Genomic DNA, 21,385 nt, shown 5'->3' with positions numbered 1-21,385 from the left:
CCATCAACTCAGAACTGACAGCAACCAATTACCCCCATTTACTTTTTTTGATGTGTAAAATACCAATTTCTAGTTAGCCATCAGTGGTCCACATTTGTGTGAGAATTTTTTTTATATTATGGTATCCCAAAGATAATGTTATTTCTTATAGGAAACAAAATATTTTCTGACAAATTTGTTGAGGTGCACACATTAATGCTGAGCAGTGTATATTCTCTTAAAATACTAGAATATGAAATATCATTCTGCTTATAATGTTGACGTGTTTACCAAGGTGTCCCCTTGTGTTTCACTATTGGTATTAATACAATTTCACTTCGAACACATCATTTCTACATCTATACTGTGTATGTGGCTTTTTTTTTTTTTAAAAAAACATTTGTAACACTTATCCTTATGTTTAATTTAGCAAGAAAATCTCTCTGGTGAGAAGTCTGCACTTATGTCAAGAATAATTAGGACTGACAGGAAAAACTCTTGTCAGTTTGTGCATCCGTATTGGAACCTCCCAGAGGGCCTGACAACAAGCTTTTTGGACAATTAAACCTGAGTAGACAAGTGTTCTTGAGGGTATAAATGGTGGCCTTGTGTAGTAGATCTCATAAAGCTCGAAGATGTTTTCTTACATACTGCTCTTGCTGTTGTATCATGTATGTTTTTGTGAAGTAGCATTCCCCTCCTGTAAACTAGATACAAATGTAATCCCAGGCGTATTCGGCTCCGGAGATATAGTCATCGGAGGAGTCTTCCCAGTCAAAAGGTCCAGCAATGTAGATATTACAAAGTTTACCTCCAACCCGGCATCTCAAATGTGTGATGATAGGTGAGTGTTTGTATCATATGGCCAATTTTTTACTTAAGTTTGCTGAAGGACAGAAAGAACTTTACATTGTCCATATTCAAACACACATATATATTTTAATAATTGTATCTATGCGATAGAAAAATAATAAATATATATATATATATATATATATATATATATATATATATATAAAAACTATGTTTTTGAATATATATTGGCACAGGAAAACTGGAGACCACTTTGGGCCATCGTACTAAACTAGAACTAGATCTAGACTAAGCTGGGATTTTAAGAAAATGTGAGGAACAGAATTTGAGGGGAAAACTGAGAAAAGGGAAAAAAAGAAGTAAAATAAAGGTTGAATATTTAAGGATGTCAGAGAATGGAAACAGACTAGAAGATTTGGGGGAACTGTAATCCTCTTGGAAAAAGGTCTCCTCATTAGGTCATATCCTATTGAAATATTACAAAGTTGCAAACCCAAGAGTCTAAAATCTGTTTCCCTACATTTTTGGAGAATGTTATATACTCAAGTTTTAGATCATGTAGTCTGTGAAATAATAATATATTAATAATATACATATTTTTATACATATTTATCTTCAGCTTTGATTTTAGGAGCTTCCGTTGGATGAGAACGATGATCTATGCCATAGAAGAGATAAATAATAACACTCACCTCCTTCCTAACATATCAGTAGGCTATTCATTGTATGATACTTGTGATAATATAGCAGAAGTCACTAAACAAATGTTCACGCTGATCTCTGGATCCGGACCTGAAGCAAAAGGTATTCCAAATTATCAATGCCAGGAAAACTCTACATTATCTGCTGTTATTGGGGAATCAGCTTCTGTTATATCCATAGCAATGGCAAGGATATTGGGCACATACCACTATCCACAGGTAAATTTATGGTAAAATGCATGTTATATATAAATATATATATATATATATATATATATATATATATATATATATATATATATATATATATATATTTTATATATATATATATATATATATATATATATATATATATATATATATATATATATATATTTGCACAGCTGGTAAAATAAGTATTGAGCATGTCATCAATATTCTAAGGAAATATATTTCTAAAGGTGCTTGACATGAAATTCTCACCAGATGTCAGTAACAACTTATCCAATTCCACACAGGCAAAGAAACTGAACCAAAGATTTCCATAAATTAAGTTATGTGTAATAATGAGAAATTACACAAAGAAAAAGTATTGAACACATGCAGAAAGAGAGGTGCAAAAGCTATGGAAAATCATGACCCCAGCGGAAATCTATTAGAAATCTAAAGCAATCCTGCCACCTATTGAAAAATAATATCAGCTGGTTTAACTGATGGCCTATAAAAACATATCTCATTACCAAAGTGCCACAAAAGAAACATCTCATGATGTATAAAACCAATAAACTGTCTTAAGACGTTTGCAACCTTTTAAACATACTGATGGAATTAGTTGTAGAATTTCCAAACTACTGAAAGCTACCAGTGAGCACTGTTGGGGCCATAATCCGGAAGTGGAATGAACACCATTGCACCATAAACCGGCCACAATCAGGTGTTCCACTCAAAATTTCAGACAGAGGAGTGAAAATAATTATCAGAAGAGTTGTCCAAGAGCCAAGAACAACCCATGAAGAGCTACAGAAAGACCTGGAATCAGCAGGTACCATCGCTTTGTTTGTTTTTTGTTTTGTTTGTTTGTTTTGCAGTAATGCAGTAATGTATACACACCACACAAGACTCCATTGCTGAACAATAAGTATGTTTAAGTGAGTTTAAAGTTTGCGCAACAATATTAAGACAAGCCTGTGAAATGCTGGGAGAATATAGTCTGGACAGATAAAACCAAAATAAAACTCTTTGGATGCCATAATATACACCTTGTTTGGAGGCCTTTATCACCATACCAACAGTGAAGTTTGGAGGTGAGAACAACATGGTTTGAAGCTGTTTTTCAGCATATGGCACTGACAAACTTCATATAAAGGAAGGATGAATAGGCAAATGTACTGATATATTCTTGATAAAAATCTGCTGCCATCTACCAGGATGATGAAGATGTAACAAGGGTGGACATTTCAGCAAGACAGATATGTCAAACACTCAGGCAAGGAAACTCTCAATTGGTTTCAGAAGAAGAAAATAAAAATGCAAGACTGTCCCAGGCAATCACCTGGGCTAAATCCAATAGAAAATTTATGAAAGCAACTAAAGCTCAGAGTTCAGAGAAGGAGCCCCCATGTAACCTTCAGGATTTGTAGAGTGTTTGTGTGGAAGAATGGGTCAAAATTTCCAGAATCCATCCCTTTCTCAATTCTCAAACTATGAAAATGCTAGTGCATGCCCTCATAATCTTCCACCTCGATCATTGCAACATCCTCCTCTGTGGCCTCCCTGCTAACACCCTCGCATCTCTCCAGTCCATCCTTAACTCTGCTGCCCGACTGATCCACCTTTCTCCTTACTATGACCCCATGACCCCACTTCTCCCCTCTGCAAATCTCTCCATTGGCTCCTAATCCCCCACCGTATCCAATTCAACTACGAACACTGTCCTACAAAGCTGTCCATAATCTGTCTCCTCCGTATATCACTGAACTAATCTTCTGCTACACTTCAACACGTAGTCTGCATTCCTCCCAAGATCTCCTTCTCTCCTCCTCACTCATTCGCTCCTCAAGCAACTGACTCGCCCACCCCAGGGCTATGGGACACCCGGCGCCGGGCCGGACAAGTCCGGGGGTCGTCAGTGGTGGCGGGGCCCGGCTACGTGGCCCTGGTGGGTGTCAATTAATATGGCTGGTGACGTAGGGGTAATTAAAGTGTATGTTCGTGACGCCACCTGTGGTATGCGGCTCTAAAGCCGCCGCTGCTGTATGAGGCCTATGGGGTGATGGAATGGCAGCTGGTATGGTACTGCTCCCCACAGGTGGAGCGGTGCCCCGGGGCACAGTTGGTGCTCGTGAGAGTCTATGGTGTAATGGAAGTCTATGCAGGCGACAATAACTGAGACAACATCGGAGGGTGCAATTCCAAGATCTTTACTCACAATTCCTGGTAGGTGCACACTGGTGCCTTCGGACGGCTGGAACCCACTGTCAGGGACCTCCGCCGTTTCTGGGTGATTTCTGGAATGAAAGCCGGTACCCTTCTCTCTAAAGTGTCTCTGTCTTCAGCTGTCTCCTTAAGCCTAGCTCTTTTAGGATGAACCTGGCTCGGCCTCCACAACAGCCTCCGGGCTGGGAGCTTGCCTGTCGGTTACTTGCCCCCTTTCTAGAGGTTCTGCTGTGGGCTGTGGCCTGGGGAGTTTGCAACTTTCCCTGGGCCTCGGTTTTCACTGTTGGAGATGATTTTTCACTCCTTCTGTTTCTAGGGACCGTCCCCTGTTGCAGCTTGATCCCTCCACCGATGTTCCTGTGGAACAGGCCACCACAGCTCACCAGCTATCCGTGGCCCTGGAATCCCTTCGTTCCCTGCTTGGTGTCACCTGGACCCTCTGAGTCCCAGGATCTTCACCAGGAAGAGTCTCTTTCTTTCCTTAGCTCCTGTCTGACTAGAGCTTTCTTTCTGCTTCTCCTTCTCGTCTGCCTCCTGCAGACCTCCTCCTCCTTTCCCTCACTCTCATCAACTTTTTACACTTGACCTTCCTTTCTCTGACTGCACTCTGGTGGCTCCTCCCACCTCCCCAGTTGCTAAGCTGTACCCTATAGGAGCAGGGATGGGTCTTACGGCCCCTCCCAGCATGCAGCATGGGAGGGTTGCTGCCACTATCCCTGGTCCCAGTGTGTACCTAACAATGGGTGTTGTGTAGATTTGCCAGGGGACCGGCGTACACTCCTTTCCTCACCCAGAATGGGACATCACACCGCTGGATGGGGTGCAATGTCCTGTGGCGACGGAAGCCTCAGGTGCGCCACACTACCACCTCCTAGACTTCTCCCGAGCATCCCCAGTCTTCTGGAATTTGCTGCCTCAGCATGTCAAATTATCTGCTACATTTGCAAGCTTCAAACGTAACTTGAAAACTCATCTGTTCAGAGATGCCTATAATCTCCAATGACCCCACTGCCTCATCACCATGCCTGAACTGCTGCCCCACGAACACCACACCTAATGTCTCCTCCCCAATATCCTATAGAATTTAAGCCCGCAAGGGCAGGGTCCTCTTCCCTTTGTACCAGTCTGTCTATTGTAACTTGTATATGTACTCTGTATGTAACACCTTCTCTTGTAAAGCACCATAGAATCAATGGTGCTCTATAAATAAATAATAATGATAATAATAATAAAATCAAACCTGAGCAATGCATGTAGTTTCTCCATACAGAAAGAGTCTGGAAGCTGTCATCACCAACAAAGGCTTTTGTACAAAGTATTGAATAAATTTCAGCAAGCATGTTCAATACTTTTTCCCTGTGTCATTCCTCATTATTACATTATTAGACATAATTTATGGACATCTTTCTTTGATTTTTTTTCCTGTGTGGATTGGATGGATTGTTACCGACATCTAGTGATAAATTCGTATCAATAGCACCATTAGAAATATATTACTTAGAAAATTGGTGATGTGTTCAATACTTATTTAATCGGCTGTATATAAAATTGTGTAATAGTGTACAAAACTCAAATATATATATATATATATATATATATATATATATATATATATACACGGTATAGTCATAAAATGTAAGTGCCATGGCAAAATCACACTCTGTATATTGGTGAACTACTGGACTCTGTATTTTGGCTTGCACTATTAAAGTACAAGTTTAATTTCATTCTCTTATGATTCCCAGGTAAGCTATTTCTCCTCCATCAATGTCCTGAGTAATAAATATGAATTTCCTTCCTTCTTTCGGACTATTCCAAGTGACACATTTCAAACCACTGCCTTGGCGGCCATAGTTCAACGCTTTGGCTGGAAATGGGTGGGAACCCTGGCTGAAGACAATGACTATGGGAAGGTTGGAGTTCAGCTCTTCACTGAGCAGGTGGTACGAATTGGAGTCTGTATTGCGTTCTCAGAGACAATTCCCTTGGTGTATTCCAAGACCAAATACTTGCAGATTGCTGACACTATAAAACAATCCTCAGCTATTGTTATCATTGTGTTCTCGGGGGACACCAATTTATTGCCACTGGTTTGGGAAATAGCCAAGCAAAATATTACTAGTAGAACATGGCTGGCAAGTGAAGGCTGGAGCACATCTGCTTTTGTAATAGAAAAAGAGCACACCAGTTTTTTTAGTGGCACATTGGGGCTGGCAATACCCACGGGGAGAATTCCAGGCCTTAAAAATTTCCTCTTTCAGCTGAACACTCAACAGGGCCCAGCAGATATTATAACTAAATCATTTTGGGAACACACATTCGAGTGCTCCTGGCCTGATCCTACAAAAATACTAAATAATATGACGATTTGCACAGGTAATGAGGATATTACATCGGTGAACAATTCATATACAGATGTGTCACAGCTGAGAATTAGCTGTAATGTCTACAATGCGGTATATGCTATTGCACATGCGCTCAACAGCTTATGGTCTTGTCACAATGAGCCATGTACAAGAGGGCGCAGCCTGCAACCCTACCAGGTAATGGTAACTCACTGCTTTTTGTTTTATATTGTATGATTAATCATGTTAGTATTTATCATCTCAAATTTTACCATTGAAAATATAATAATATCCATTGCATGGATATTTGTTCTTCACTGTTCAGTTTTCATACATATTACACTCACAGATGACTCCTTTTTTATATTTTATAATCATTAACAGGTCTAAGAGGTCCAGTTAATGTATGCAGTTTTAATTATGATATCTGGTGAGAGTTATTCCTTGAACACCTTTATCTAAAGGATTCAGCCATCTAATGTTAAAAAGTTTCTAAGAATCATTCAAACTTAACTTTTCACCTTTTCTCCAATGACTTGTTCTCCACTCTGACTTGACTTGACTTGTGGAGAGCCAGCAGCACCAAATTATTTGATGTTCCTGTTGACCTAGTTCCCAGTAGTTCTTTTAAGTACTGATAAAGCCAAAGCTTCATACTTTTGTCTTCCTCCTCTATTTCTTGTGCTGATCCATGCTATTTGTTAGGGTATGTGCATACAATGTCTTTTTCAGGCGGGTCTACTATGAAACCGCAAAACAGTTAAAAGAAGAGGACTTGCCATTTTTCAGATGGCTTCCGCTTAGAAGCTGCTCGCTAATTTATACCTGATGCTAAAAAAAAGCAGCAAAACAAGACAGGAGAAACCAAAAAAAGGGTACTTTAGAAAAAATACTGCCTAAAAGACGTCACGTGCACATAATCTAAGAGGGGGAATTATGCAGTCAGCTTTACAGCCTATAAGTAGTTGAAGATATGCAGGAATTTTCGACAGTGCATGTGTGATCACCTTTGCTGAATGTTGAAGGCAGAAGAAGATGTACAGCACAAAACAAAAATTACTGTGGACTAATAACTGTAAGTTATTTGTACACCAAAAACTAATTTTAATACATATATATTGCACAGTGACTTTTTATAGGCTCTTTTACTGTATACATAACTATACTTCATTGGTAAGCCCCCCCTCATGAATCAAATGGAAGGACAATGTTGACATCAAATATAAAGTTAATACAGTAATACCTTGACTTAAGGTTGTCAATTTGCTGTTTTGTCAAATTTAATTTCCCCCCTTAAAATTAATTGAAATGCTATTGTTAAGGCAGGCCATAAAATTACAGTGATGCAATCTAATTGTGCATCTACCTTAACCCTGTCTGCATCCAAATCATGAGTCATTTGTTAGTAGCATGCATACTATTCTTCCATACAGACCGACCAGAGAAATGACATGGATCTGCATAGAAAATATATGACTGGTTTTAATACGGAAGTTGACAAACATTTAAAAAGAATCAGTTGGCTAGGGGCCAATAATATGTAACATGTCTCCAATTGGATAATATGAATCCATTCCAGCCCCTAGTTATGGCCCAAATCCTGGTATATGATCCCCATCTTGGTACTATATATATGATTCCCCCATCCTGGTTCATGGCTCCCATCCTGGTACAGTATATATGATCCCCTCCTGGTACATGGCCCCCATCCTGGTACATGGACCCCATCACGCCACACTTAAAAAAGTATTATACTCAGTCACCCTCCCTCTGCTTCTCCACAGCACAGCGTCCTCATCTCATGCAGGCAGCTGATCAGCTGAAGCACTCTCATACGCCGTCAGCTGCTTCCATGAGATGAGGACATCGTGCTGCGGGGGACCGGTATGAGGGTGAGTATGAGTTTCTTTTAAGTGTGCAGCATGATGCAGACAGCTGATCAGCATGTGAGTGCTGCTCTCCCACATGCTAACAGCTGTCGGTACTCACTGCTCACCACGCCCAGGATGATGGGGGCAGCAGGAAATATTCAGTTAGTTTCTTGAGCGGGCATACATGATCATGCAGCAGCTGCTCATAACTTAGATTTGTGCTCGCATCATGAAGCAAAGAAGATACAGAGCGACGAATTGTATCTTGAAAAATTTGTAAGTTGGTGCACTCGTTAATCAAGGTACTACTGTACATTACATATCATGAAAACATCTTTTCCACCATGTAGTTGCTAGATCTGTGGTGAGGAAAAACATAATTTTAGCAATGCAGGTTTTATTCCAGTTCTTCACTTAATTAAATCTATGAAATAAAGAGTAAACATGAGCATGTATAATCTATAAATATTTGGGCAGTACATGACAATGTTATCTTTGTCTAATTGAGGCCATCTATGTCATTCTTATCTGTACGTCCAGATGCATAAATGTTAACGTAATGATTATAAATTAGAACCACATTCTGGGAGTTATAGTGTCTGATGCCGCAGCACATCACGTTGCCTGTGACTGTATAAATATCTATTTGCTGTTCTTTGTTCTGTGCAGTTGGTTGAAGCTTTAAAAGCTGTCAACTTCACAGATCCAACAGGAAACTATCACTACTTTGACAAAAATGGAGATCCACTAGCAAAGTATGATATTGTCAACTGGCACATAGGAGAAAATGGCTTTCTAAGCTACAAAAAGGTTGGGAGCTACTATGGCAGCACATTTATGGACCATCAGCTAGTGATTGATGAACACAGTACCTTGTGGAACGGAGATGAGTCTCAGGTTTGGATTGTTTTTTAGCTCTTTTTCATTTTGCTTTGTCTACTATTCGAAAAAAAAATGTTTGCATTACAGTTTCCACCATTACTTTAAACTGACAAAAAATAATGTGATATCTCTTTGGATTAAGGCCGCTTTACACGCTGCAATATCGTGACCGATATCGCTAGCGTTGGTACCCGCCCCCATCGGTTGTGCGACACGGGCAAATCGCTGCCAGTGGCGCACAACATCGCGTGGACCCGTCACACTACTTACCTGCTCTGCGACGTTGCTGTGACCGGCGATCCGCCTCCTTTTTAAGGGGGCGGTTTGTTCAGCGTCACAGCGACGTCACAGCAGCGTCACTGAACCGCTGCCCAATAGAAGCGGAGGGGCAGAGATGAGCGTGACGAACATCCCGCCCACCTCCTTCTTTCCACATTGTGGGCGGGAGGCAGGTAAGGAGAGGTTCCTCGTTCCTGCGGTGTCACACGGAGCGATGTGTGCTGCCGCAGGAACGACGAACTACATCGTTACTGCGGCAGCAACGATATTCGAGAATGGACCCCCATGTCACCGATGAGCGATTTTGCACGTTTTTGCGACGATGCAAAATCGCTCATAGGTGTCACATGCAACAGCATCGCTAATGCGGCCAGATGTGCGTCACAAATTCCGTGACACCAACGAGATCGCTTGAGCGATGTCGCAGCGTGTAAAGCGGCCTTTATTGTGCACTTTGCAGTAATATTTTACTGTAATTCCTTTGTCGTAGCCTCCGCTATCAGAGTGCAATAAAAGCTGCAAGCCTGGATTTAGAAAAAGTATTTTGGAAGGACAGCCAGCCTGCTGCTTCAATTGTATTCCATGCCCAGATGGGGAAATATCCAATGGAACTGGTAGAAGACTTTTACTTTATTTTCATAGTGTCCATAATAATGTGTAGTGGGGTGGCATGTAAATTTAGGTGGGTGGAGATGTACTGCTGTAACATAAGGGGATTACTACTGAGTACCTAGTACTGAGATGTGAGAAGACCATGGTGGGGAATAGTATCAATGAGAGCAATATTATCTGTAATCTCATAATTCATTATCCCTTCTTCTCATTACCTTGTTGTTGCACCAAATCGCATAAAATATAATCAAACACCTTTCTTCAAGCATAATCCAACAAAAAAATGGAGTAACAAAATGTAAAGTGGGCGCTCACAATCCTTAATAAACAAGTCTTTATTTACTCATATTTTAAAAGTCCAGGCAAGGCAGGAGAAAAAGAGAGACACAGAGCGAATGGACTACAGCCGATTTGCGTGTCTACCATGCTTCTACTGGACCACCATGGTGGACCAGTAGAAGTGTGGTAGAAAGTTACAAACTTATGGCTCTTGGAAGTAAAGGAGGAAAAATTGAAAAAAATGGAAAAGTTCATTTACTACCTTTCTTCATGTCCCCTGTTTTTTGATCCAAACAATATTCAAATTATAAATACCCTAATATCACAGTACACCCTGTGCAGAAATATTAGGCAAATTAGTATTTTGATCACATAATTTTTAAACATGTTATCCTACTCCAAGCTGTATAGTTGAGAGCCAACTACCAATTAAGTAAATCAGGTGATGTGCATCTCTGTAATGAGGAGGGGTGCAGTGTAATGATATCAACACCCTATATAAGGTGTGCTTAATGATTAGGCAACTTCCTTTCCTTTGGCAAAATGGGTCAGAAGAGAGATTTGACGGGATCTGAAAAGTCCAAAATTGTGAGATGTCTTGCAGAGGGAGGCAGCAGTCTTGAAATTGCCAAACTTTTGAAGCGTGATCACCGAACAATCAAGCGTTTCATGGCAAATAGCCAAGAAGCGTGTTGGGCAAAAAAGGCGCAAAATAACTACTCATGAATTGAGGAAAATCAAGCGTGAAGCTGCCAAGATGCCATTTGCCACCAGTTTGGCCATATTTCAGAGCTGCATTATTACTGGAGTATCAAAAAGCACAAGGTGTGCCATACTCAGGGACATGGGCAAGGTAAGGAAGGCTGAAAAATGACCACCTTTGAACAAGAAACATACAATAAAGACTGGGCAAAGAAATATCTTAAAACTGATTTTTCAAAGGTTTTATGGACTGATGAAATGAGAGTGACTCTTGATGGGCCAGATGGATGGGCCAGAGGCTGGATCAGTAAAGGGCAGAGAGCTCCACTCCGACTCAGACGCCTGCAAGGTGGAGGTGGGTACTGGTATGGGCTGGTATCATCAAAGATGAACTTGTGGGACCTTTTCGGACAGAGGATGGAGTGAAGCTCAACTCCCAGACCTACTGCCAGTTTCTAGAAGACAACTTCTTCAAGCAGTGGTACAGGAAGAAGTCGGTATTGTTCAAGAAAAACATGATTTTCATTCAGGACAATGCTCCATCACATGCATCCAACTACTCCACAGCATGGCTGGCCAGTAAAGGTCTAAAAGATGAAAAAATAATGACATGGCACCCTTGTTCACCTGATCTGAACCCCATAGAGAACCTGTGGTCCCTCATAAGAGATGATCTACAGGGAGGGAAAACAGTACACCTCTCGGAACAGTGTCTGGGAGGCTGTGGTGGCTGCTGCACGCAATGTTGATCGTAAACAGATCAAGCAACTGACAGAATCTATGGATGGTAGGCTGTTGAGTGTCATCATAAAGAAAGGTGACTATATTGGTCACTAATTTTTTTGGGTTTGTTTTGGCATGTCAGAAATCTTTATTTCTAAATTTTGTGCAGTTATATTGGTTTACCTGGTGAAAATAAACAAAACTATCTAAAAAAAATCCACTCCAACTTCCAAAAATATTAAACTGTGATATTTATGAGTCTTTTGTCTTGATTGAGAACATAGTTGTTGATCAATAATAAAAAAAATTCTCTAAAATACAACTTGCCTTATAATTCTGCACACGGTGTATTACTTTCACCCTTTTTTAGTCTAGTTCTACCATCTTCTCTTATTAACCTTTTCAATACAACCTTGCTTACTGAATTTCAGTTTAAAAATAATATTAATGGTGAGCCTGTACTACTTAATAAAATCAATAGATTCATACTCTAGATAACAAAGAGTAAAACTGACGAGCACCTAGTAACATAATGAGATTAACGTAGAGGGGTAGCTTGCTATGACTTTATTGCTAAAGCATTGAAACAAGTAAACCGCACTCTGATTCAGTACACTAATTTTTAACTGCATTACTGCTATGTAGACTACAATTCTAAAATTGAGATTCTTAGCACACAGTTTGATCAAATGATATGGCCCATCTGTAAATTACAAAGAAATACTTGTGGATGGTAACCTGTTATGATCAGACTTACCTCTCTTGGTCCTTAACCCACAATTTAATGCTCAGGTAACATCCAGCTCTAATTATAAAGAGATTTGGACGGATGGCAGGAGTGCTCAGTCACTTGTTGCCAAATGTATATGGCAAAAAATGAAACTTGCAAACACCTATTAGCAAAATGAAATGTAGAGGAGCAAGTTGTGTCTGCATTGCTACAATATACAAACAGATACAACTGTACTCTGAGTATACTAAACTACCTGTAGTCTATATATGTGAAGCCCCTCCAGTGTTGTGTCGGTGCATTACCTTCAGGGACTCCACGCAGCTGGATCTTGTCACAGGTAGGAGATCTTCTATTTAGGATTGTCGTGACGCCACTCTCAGAATTGCGGTCAGTGGGGACCGCCACTGCAGATTAAGGGATGCCTGGGGCTGATGGTGGGTGCAGTCAGTTGTGATAGCCTCCTGAGAGTGAGGCAAGCCCCAGGGACCTGTGTAAGTGTGTGGAACCACAAGGCGCAGAATAACTCCACACAAGCAGAAGGTCTTTCAGGGGTTTTACTCACAGAAGGTGGCAGAGTGAGTAACCCGGGCGTAGCTGGGATGAACCAGGCTGGAACCAGGTGTCCTTCAGGCTGACTGATGAGGGTGACTACCGACTCGCCTTCCTTAGCCCTTCTGTGGTTTGTGGTAACCCCGACTTTTAGTCCCTATGGGGGTCACCCAGGGAAGTAGCTACTCCCCTCGTTTGTTTGCCGTTTGCTTGTCGCCTGGACCAGATCACTCCAGCTGCTTGCCTCCTGTGAACTATGGGCCCTAACTGTGGCTACGTGGCTGCGGCTTTTGGGGTGTTGTGGCGTGGGCTTTGAGGTCCCCACACCGGCAGGTTTAGCAAGGAAAGGTGGATCTATCCCCGCACCGGGATCTGCCGCCCGTTTGGGCCTGGTACTCCCTGACAGTCTCCGTACTTTCCACTACGCGGCTCTCTCTCCAGCTGTGTGTGGGGTTCAGGCAGCACTACCAGGTGACCATTCTCCCCCGTCGGTAGTCACTGCGCGGACGCTGTTAGACTGCAACAGCTCCAGGGTCTGCTCCTCACGTCTGCTCTTCCTGGACTGCACACTAAACTGGCTCACTCGTGGGACCTGCACTGCTGCTCCTGTCTGAGCTCCACTGCCATGCTCCTCACTCCTCCACACTCTGCTTCAGACTGTTTACTCCTCCCACTCTTTTCCCTTTGTGCCTGCCTACGCCACCTAGCAACCAGGCTCTCTACCACACCCCTTGAGTGGAGATGGAGGCTTCGCCCCCTCCACTCCTCAAGTGGAGGTGAAGGCTTTGCCCCCTCCTGGGATCCCCAGGGGTCCTCTCAAAGGTACATGTGTGAGACCTGATCACTATGCGCCTGTGTAGTCACACCTCGGTCAGCCTTCTGGATTACCTGTATTGTACTGTCCCCAGCATGGGTGCAGTACTCAGTGGTGCCTGACCAGGTCAGGGGCGCCACATTCCCCCTTAGTTATCACCAGCACGTCCTCGGGCTGCAAGACAACATTTAAAAATGCATAAAACATTAAAACATGGTAAAACGTTTTAAAACCACCAGGTACCATACATCACCACCCTCCACCCACAAGTCCGTTAACCCACCCTAAACCCTCTCTCGTTGGCCGCGCCTTCAGCCACTTCTGGCAGGATGTAGAGGCGGCTTTCATGGGCTGGTGGTCTTCAGGGCATACCTGGCCTGGTGAAGCCGCGCCTTCAGCCACTTCTGGCAGGATCCAGAGGCGGCCTTCACGGTTGGTGCTGACCAGGTACCCTCTTTGTGGTGGAGAGCCAGGCCCCATAAACAGGCGTGCTCCCTGGTTGCAGGCGAGCCAAGGCCCCATAAACGGACGTGCTCCCTGGTTGCAGGTGAGCCAAGCCCCTAAACAGGCTGGCTCTGGTGGTGGTACCTCTGGGGTAACTATTTACACTGCGAGAGTTTGTGGCTATAGCCAGTTCATAGCCTTAAGGTTCATGGGTTTCTCACATTAGTTCATGTGGGCACATTTCTTGAACATTAACGTTGCAAACTTTTCAAAACTTGTCAAACTGGTAACTTCTGTACTTCTTTCTTTACTTTACATAGATTCCTCCTTACCAGGGCTTGGGCCTGTAGGGCTGCGGCACCTGTTGTTTTCTTCATTTCTCTCATCATCGGAGGTAGTCTCATCAGTGGGTCCTTTATCTTTCCTTTCTTCTTCTGTATCTGTTTCTTTTTCTTGTGGTATGGAGACAACTGGGTTGCTATAGGAATCTCTGGTACATGGCGTAACGTCAAGTGCATACCATCCTCTTTCTCCCTGATGCATTGTGAATTCCACTGTATCTCCCATCTGTAAGTTCCTTCCCGGATGTCCTCTGGGCAAATGGGCTCTAACATCAATTCTATTCACAAATATGCCTTCTTTTATACCAGGAGCTACTATGAAACCATATCCACTCTTCAAACTGAAATCCTCTACTACACCACGACAAAGTGGACCTCTAACCTGGGATTTGGCCCTTCTCAGGAACCGTTTCTCTTCCAAGTCTCTGGCCATGACTTCGTCTTTCTGCTCTGGAGACTGCGGTGCAGGGGAAAGCTTGGTTCTGCTACGGCGCCGTGTCCTACGGGCTGGGTTCTGCTGGGTTGTTACTTCACTGCCTGCAGGCTCCCAGGTGAGGTTTCTAGGCAACTCTTCCTCTTCATCCCAGCGGGAATACGGCAGCATCTCTGGCTCTGGGCATGGATCCACGGCTGATGGCTCCGGGGTCAGCTCCTCAGCTTCCTGGCCTCCTCTCCCCCTTAGTTCTTTTGAGCACTCCTGTGGTGGCAGCGCCGGGGATGGGTGGTCATCAGCAGGCCCGGGCGGGGGACTCTTTGGCGTGGATGTTGCAGGAGTCGCCTTGGGGGTGTGCGGAGGGAGAAGATACCGATCCACCATCTCCTGTGGGAACTGGGCCTCTAGGTCAGCCTTCAGCTTCCAGTATTCGGGGTCCTCTCCTATCAGGGACTTCCTAGCAGGGACTTCCTTAGACTGGGGAGCGGTGTCTGCTCTGGCCTTGCAGGCCGGGGTAAACAGAGGTACATTCTTGTCTTGGCGGGCCGCGCCTGACATGGCGGCGGCCTGGTCTTGGCGGGCCGAGCAGGGCATCGCTGCGGCGGCCTGAATTGGCGTCGCAGCTGCGATGGGATCTGTGCAGGCTGGGCTGGGCGTCGCTGCAGCGATCGGAGCTTGGCGGGCCGCACCTGGCGTGGCTGCGGCCTGGTCCAGCACCTCACTTGCGGCGCGGACGGGCGTCGCTGCTGCGGTGGGGTCTTGGCGGGCCGGGCCTAGCATGGCGGCGGCCTGGGTCAGCGTCACACCTGCGGCATGGATGAGGGTCGCGGCGGCAGCCGGATCTTTGCGGGCCGGGCAGGGCATCTCTGCGGCGGCCTGGGCTTGGCGGGCCGCACCTGGTATGGCTGCGGCCTGGTTCAGCGTCGCCGCGCCGGGCATCTCATCAGGGACCGCGGGCGTGGCAGCAGGGGTCGGGGCACTCGCGCTGGCAGGGGCAACACTGGACTCACCCATCGGTGGCACCATCGGGGTCTGAGTCGTCGCCGCTCGGTCTGGCACTCGTCGCGCAGCTTTTTCCTCATAGGCCTTCACCGCGGCAGCCATCTCCAGAAGCTCCATGCGTTCCTCTCTGATCTGCTCCACGACCCGGGTCTCCAGTCGGTCGCAGAACTGGGCAAGCTCCCGATACCACCAGGCAGCGGAGCCTGGTTCTGGGTTTCTGCGTTCAGACGCCATTTCCTCTGCGCCTTCTTCTGCACGATTTCCCAGCAGTGGACTCGTCGCTGCCTCCAGTTGCAGGCTCTTCAGTTTCTGCTCTGCCTCTTCCAGCAGCAGGCTTCTGGCTCCCTTTCTGTCCCGACGTCTCTGAACGCCTCCGCTCTCATCACTTGCGAGGTCAGGACTCTGCAGGGGATCTCTGGGTAGCCACACCTCTTCGTGGGCGGTAACTTCTCCCAGCGCGGGCTGCTGTTGTTTTTCAGCGCGCTTTTCATGGTGGCAATATGGCGCCGCTTCCAATTTTCCAAGCGGACCGCCCAGGCACATGGTCACCTGTCTGAACAGGTCTAGTCCTTATCCTGTTCGTGACGCCAGATGTGAAGCCCCTCCAGTGTTGTGTCGGTGCATTACCTTCAGGGACTCCACGCAGCTGGATCTTGTCACAGGTAGGAGATCTTCTATTTAGGATTGTCGTGACGCCACTCTCAGAATTGCGGTCAGTGGGGACCGCCACTGCAGATTAAGGGATGCCTGGGGCTGATGGTGGGTGCAGTCAGTTGTGATAGCCTCCTGAGAGTGAGGCAAGCCCCAGGGCCCTGTGTAAGTGTGTGGAACCACAAGGCGCAGAATAACTCCACACAAGCAGAAGGTCTTTCAGGGGTTTTACTCACAGAAGGTGGCAGAGTGAGTAACCCGGGCGTAGCTGGGATGAACCAGGCTGGAACCAGGTGTCCTTCAGGCTGACTGATGAGGGTGACTACCGACTCGCCTTCCTTAGCCCTTCTGTGGTTTGTGGTAACCCCGACTTTTAGTCCCTATGGGGGTCACCCAGGGAAGTAGCTACTCCCCTCGTTTGTTTGCCGTTTGCTTGTCGCCTGGACCAGATCACTCCAGCTGCTTGCCTCCTGTGAACTATGGGCCCTAACTGTGGCTACGTGGCTGCGGCTTTTGGGGTGTTGTGGCGTGGGCTTTGAGGTCCCCACACCGGCAGGTTTAGCAAGGAAAGGTGGATCTATCCCCGCACCGGGATCTGCCGCCCGTTTGGGCCTGGTACTCCCTGACAGTCTCCGTACTTTCCACTACGCGGCTCTCTCTCCAGCTTTGTGTGGGGTTCAGGCAGCACTACCAGGTGACCGTTCTCCCCCGTCGGTAGTCACTGCGCGGACGCTGTTAGACTGCAACAGCTCCAGGGTCTGCTCCTCACGTCTGCTCTTCCTGGACTGCACACTAAACTGGCTCACTCGTGGGACCTGCACTGCTGCTCCTGTCTGAGCTCCACTGCCATGCTCCTCACTCCTCCACACTCTGCTTCAGACTGTTTACTCCTCCCACTCTTTTCCCTTTGTGCCTGCCTACGCCACCTAGCAACCAGGCTCTCTACCACACCCCTTGAGTGGAGATGGAGGCTTCGCCCCCTCCACTCCTCAAGTGGAGGTGAAGGCTTTGCCCCCTCCTGGGATCCCCAGGGGTCCTCTCAAAGGTACATGTGTGAGACCTGATCACTATGCGCCTGTGTAGTCACACCTCGGTCAGCCTTCTGGATTACCTGTATTGTACTGTCCCCAGCATGGGTGCAGTACTCAGTGGTGCCTGACCAGGTCAGGGGCGCCACATATATCGCGTCTTGGCCTTTTGGCTAAGATCAAGTGTAGCATCATTTCAAAAGGCGGTTTTGTAGAACCAGCCTCCTTAGTAGAATGATACATCATACACACCGGGGTTTTAGCACTTGCTAGTATGCTGGGTGGCTCAAATAGCCATCCAGTGTAAACCATGGCTCCCCCAGGATGGATGCCATTAGGATGGATAAGTTTGAAAGCCCGAGGTGCGACGTGCTCCAGGACTAGTGACCCTGAGGTGTCTTAATTCACGTCGTGTGGGAACCCACTTGAATTATGGCACTTTTGCTCAATGCACTTCAAATTTTCATTCTTATATAAGCACACACCCTTACTCTGGACTTTCTGGCAAGGAGAGGGAAATTATTCAATTCCTGGTTGAAGGTCCGGTCATCATTATCCTGAGAACACTTTCACTATTTAATTTATTTTTATCATTGTTTTGTGTGTACACATTACACGTGTGTACACATTACACGTGTGTCCTTACACTCGGATTTTTGTTACTATGTGGTCCCCTCATGGGTTACTCTCCAGACAAGGATTAGGGGAAGTATGTGGCCTATTCCACTCCCCCCTGAACCCTAGACTCTTCTCTCCCAGGAGGGGAGTCAACTGTTGGAGGTTCCCAGTTCTCACCTTGGGTGGCAGCCAGGGCAGATGCTGGGAGTACAATTGGGCCTTTGCTTGGCTTCAGCTGGGGAAGGCTATTAGTTCCTGACCCTTGCTGTGGCCTTCTGGCTCGGAGTGATGGGCAATGGTTTTGGAGACCCATTTCCTGTTGAAGAGGGTTTCAAGTAGACCTTTTTAGTGCACTCAGGTGGAAAGCACAATCTTGGGCTTTCAATAAATAAACTAAAACCCTGTAGTCTATATAGCAGCAATACAGTTCAAAATTCATGTATTCAATGTTCTATATATACTTTAGCGCACGCAGAGTGCGGTTGTATATATTTGTAGTAGGCAATACATACTATTGTATATAGATTAAAGGGGTTATCCAGGCTTGGGTTACATTCTGCAGTCACTCTGTGTGATGTCACACCTGAGAATAAGCAAACGGGTGCGTAATTGCAAGTACCCAATTTACAAACATGCAGTCACTTGCTGACTAGACGTGTGCGGTTTCGCTAAGTACAAGTGAATTGAGTGAGGCTGAACATGTCTGATCAGATTGAAGTCGCCAAAAGTATGCAAATTGCATAGTTGTGCTCACATGACCGCCTGCTCCTGGAATTGACACTGGAGATCATGACTCCGCACAATGTGTGCTGTGAGGATTCACAAATCTACAGTCAGATAATGTGACTGCAGACTCAAACCCCAAGGCTGGACAACCTCTTTAATAAATACTGTATATTGCCATAGCCTACTTTTTGACATATATTCTATTTTTATTTTTAGATTTTACAGACTGTATGAAGTGCCCACCAGACTATTGGTCTAATAGGAATAGAGATGCATGTATTCCCAAGGAGGTAGATTACCTGTCTTTTAGAGAACCACTTGGCATCACCTTCTCTACAGCTGCTGGACTTGGTATTTGTCAAACTCTTTTGGTCATAGTGGTGTTCATAAAAAATAGAAATACCCCAATTGTCAGAGCCAACAACCTAGAAATGAGCTTCCTGCTCTTAACGTCATTGACATTGTCTTTCATTGGGACCTTCACTTTCATTGGAGAACCCTCCACTTGCCTGTGCATCCTTAGACAGGTAGTGTTTGGCATAAGCTTCGTCTTAACTATATCATGTGTCCTAGTAAAGACGTTAGTTGTCATTCTAGCGTTTACAATGTCAAGGCCCAACCAGGGTGTGATGAAATATTTCCACCCTTCTCATCAGAGAATATTAGTTGGAATCACAACAATAATTCAGATTGTCATCTGCTTTGGTTTCTTATCAGCCACTTCTTCATTCACAAGGAAAAATAGAGAAGCTGTAATGACTAAGATAATTGTAGAATGCAATCGGGAGTCCGAGTTGGCATTTCTAGTTTCGTTTGGATATATTGGCCTATTGGCAGTAATTTGCTTCATCCTAGCCTTCTTGGCCAGGAACTTGCCAGACAGTTTTAATGAGGCAAAGTTCATAACATTCAGCTTATTGGTGTTTGTTATGGTGTGGGTAATCTTCATTCCTGGTTATGTGAGCACAAGTGGCAAATATGTTACTGCAGTGCAAATATTTGCTATTCTTTCTTCTGCTTCTGGATTGCTTGCTTGTATTTTCTTTCCTAAGTGTTATATTATATTGCTAAAGCCAGAGAAAAATTCTAAGAAAAACCTAACTTCACGCCCCTACCTTGGAAAAGGAATGTGAAATGGCACAAAAATACGTTCATTCATTTTCTACTAACTTGGAGGAAACTATGGTAAAAAAATTAGTTTTTTTGTTTCTTTATGGGTCAAGAGCTTTATGCGAGTCTGAAATAGTTGAAGTAAATGAGAGATCAGGAACATTTGTAAATGTACAAGTTGTACAGACCTGAAGGCAAATAGACAATACATATGTATATAAACATTGCTTTTAACTCTTCTGGATTCAGCTGGATTGTCCCAATTTGAGGGGTCAGTCCCGCTGTCCTGACACGTCAGGGATTTGTCCCGACTTCAACTCACTATAATTAACTGTTTCTATAGCCTTTCCTCCTCGGAGGCAGGGCCTTCATCTCTCTCTGCATGAACATAAATCAAATATATGTTTTCTCTTGTGATCTGGTCTACCTGATACTCAAATTCACAACCTCCAAGTTTGCATACACTAGCTCTAGCCATTAGCCATAGCCCACAACGATGAAGATATTGATGAGGATGAATCATCAATGATGAAGATATGTTGCATAGCAAAATTTGGTAATTTTGACGCTCCCTTGCAGACAGTGAACCCAGAAGCAGATTATACTAGTACATAGATCTGGACATAGTAGTGTATTTCTATGTCCCTGTATTCTAGAGGGGAAGAAAAAATCCGATTTTTTTATTCCTATAAAACTACCAATATAAAATGAAAAACAATTACAAAATTGTAATTTTTTCTTTTTTGTGAGTCTACCTGGGACTTCAATGCACAACCTACAACATTGTAGGCAATGTGGTTTTGATGTGTTTTTCTGCGTGGAGATGCAGGTTTAATGCAGATTTCTACAACAAATGTATCTGCACCTGCATCTGCTGGCAGAAAAAAAGCATCAATACGCGATGCGGTTTTGATGCGTTTTTCTGCCAGGAGATGCAGATTTGCTGCAGAAATGTCTGCACCCAAATACTTAATGTGTACTCATTACCTAATCCAGTAATCCCGCATTGAATTAAATTACTTCACCTGAGTTGAGGTCACTGAATTCACTTCAGATGGGTTCACCTGAGGTCTCAGCTGGAGTACCTTGGGAACCCCAGCTGTGAACTTGGGTGAAGTCAATGAATTCAATGATGGTTGGATTACCGGATTAGGCAATGTGGGCACAATGAGTATTTGGTGCAGACATATCTGCATCAAAAGTGCTTCTCCAAGCAAAAAAACTGCATGAAAACCATATCAAAACACATGCAGTTTTGGTGCGGTATTTTGCCAGGAGATGTTGTTTTGGTACAGAAATGTCTGCAACCAAATACTCAATGTGCAGACTTTGCCT

The 21,385-nt window shown here is 44.5% G+C and overlaps 1 protein-coding gene and 1 non-coding gene across 2 annotated transcripts in view; both read left to right on the top strand.

The window, feature by feature from the left end:
- Positions 1-20,073, top strand: part of LOC142297289 (extracellular calcium-sensing receptor-like) — a 31,219-nt gene extending 11,146 nt beyond the window's left edge. The window contains exons 4-8 of the mRNA XM_075341537.1: positions 1,412-1,712; positions 5,654-6,451; positions 8,794-9,021; positions 9,776-9,899; positions 19,157-20,073. Of these exons, the coding sequence (XP_075197652.1) occupies positions 1,412-1,712; positions 5,654-6,451; positions 8,794-9,021; positions 9,776-9,899; positions 19,157-20,073 (2,368 nt within the window). The remainder of the gene's footprint in view (positions 1-1,411; positions 1,713-5,653; positions 6,452-8,793; positions 9,022-9,775; positions 9,900-19,156) is intronic.
- On the top strand, positions 17,750-17,931 carry LOC142298205 (U2 spliceosomal RNA). The gene has a single exon (XR_012752416.1). It is a non-coding gene; the product is annotated as a U2 spliceosomal RNA (small nuclear RNA).
- Positions 20,074-21,385: the final 1,312 nt, after the last annotated feature.

This window comes from Anomaloglossus baeobatrachus, chromosome 3 (assembly GCF_048569485.1).
Source record: "Anomaloglossus baeobatrachus isolate aAnoBae1 chromosome 3, aAnoBae1.hap1, whole genome shotgun sequence".
Taxonomy (NCBI): Eukaryota; Metazoa; Chordata; class Amphibia; order Anura; family Aromobatidae; genus Anomaloglossus; species Anomaloglossus baeobatrachus.
The sequence above is the reverse complement of the archived record's forward strand: the minus strand, read 5'-3'. Positions and strand labels throughout refer to the sequence as shown.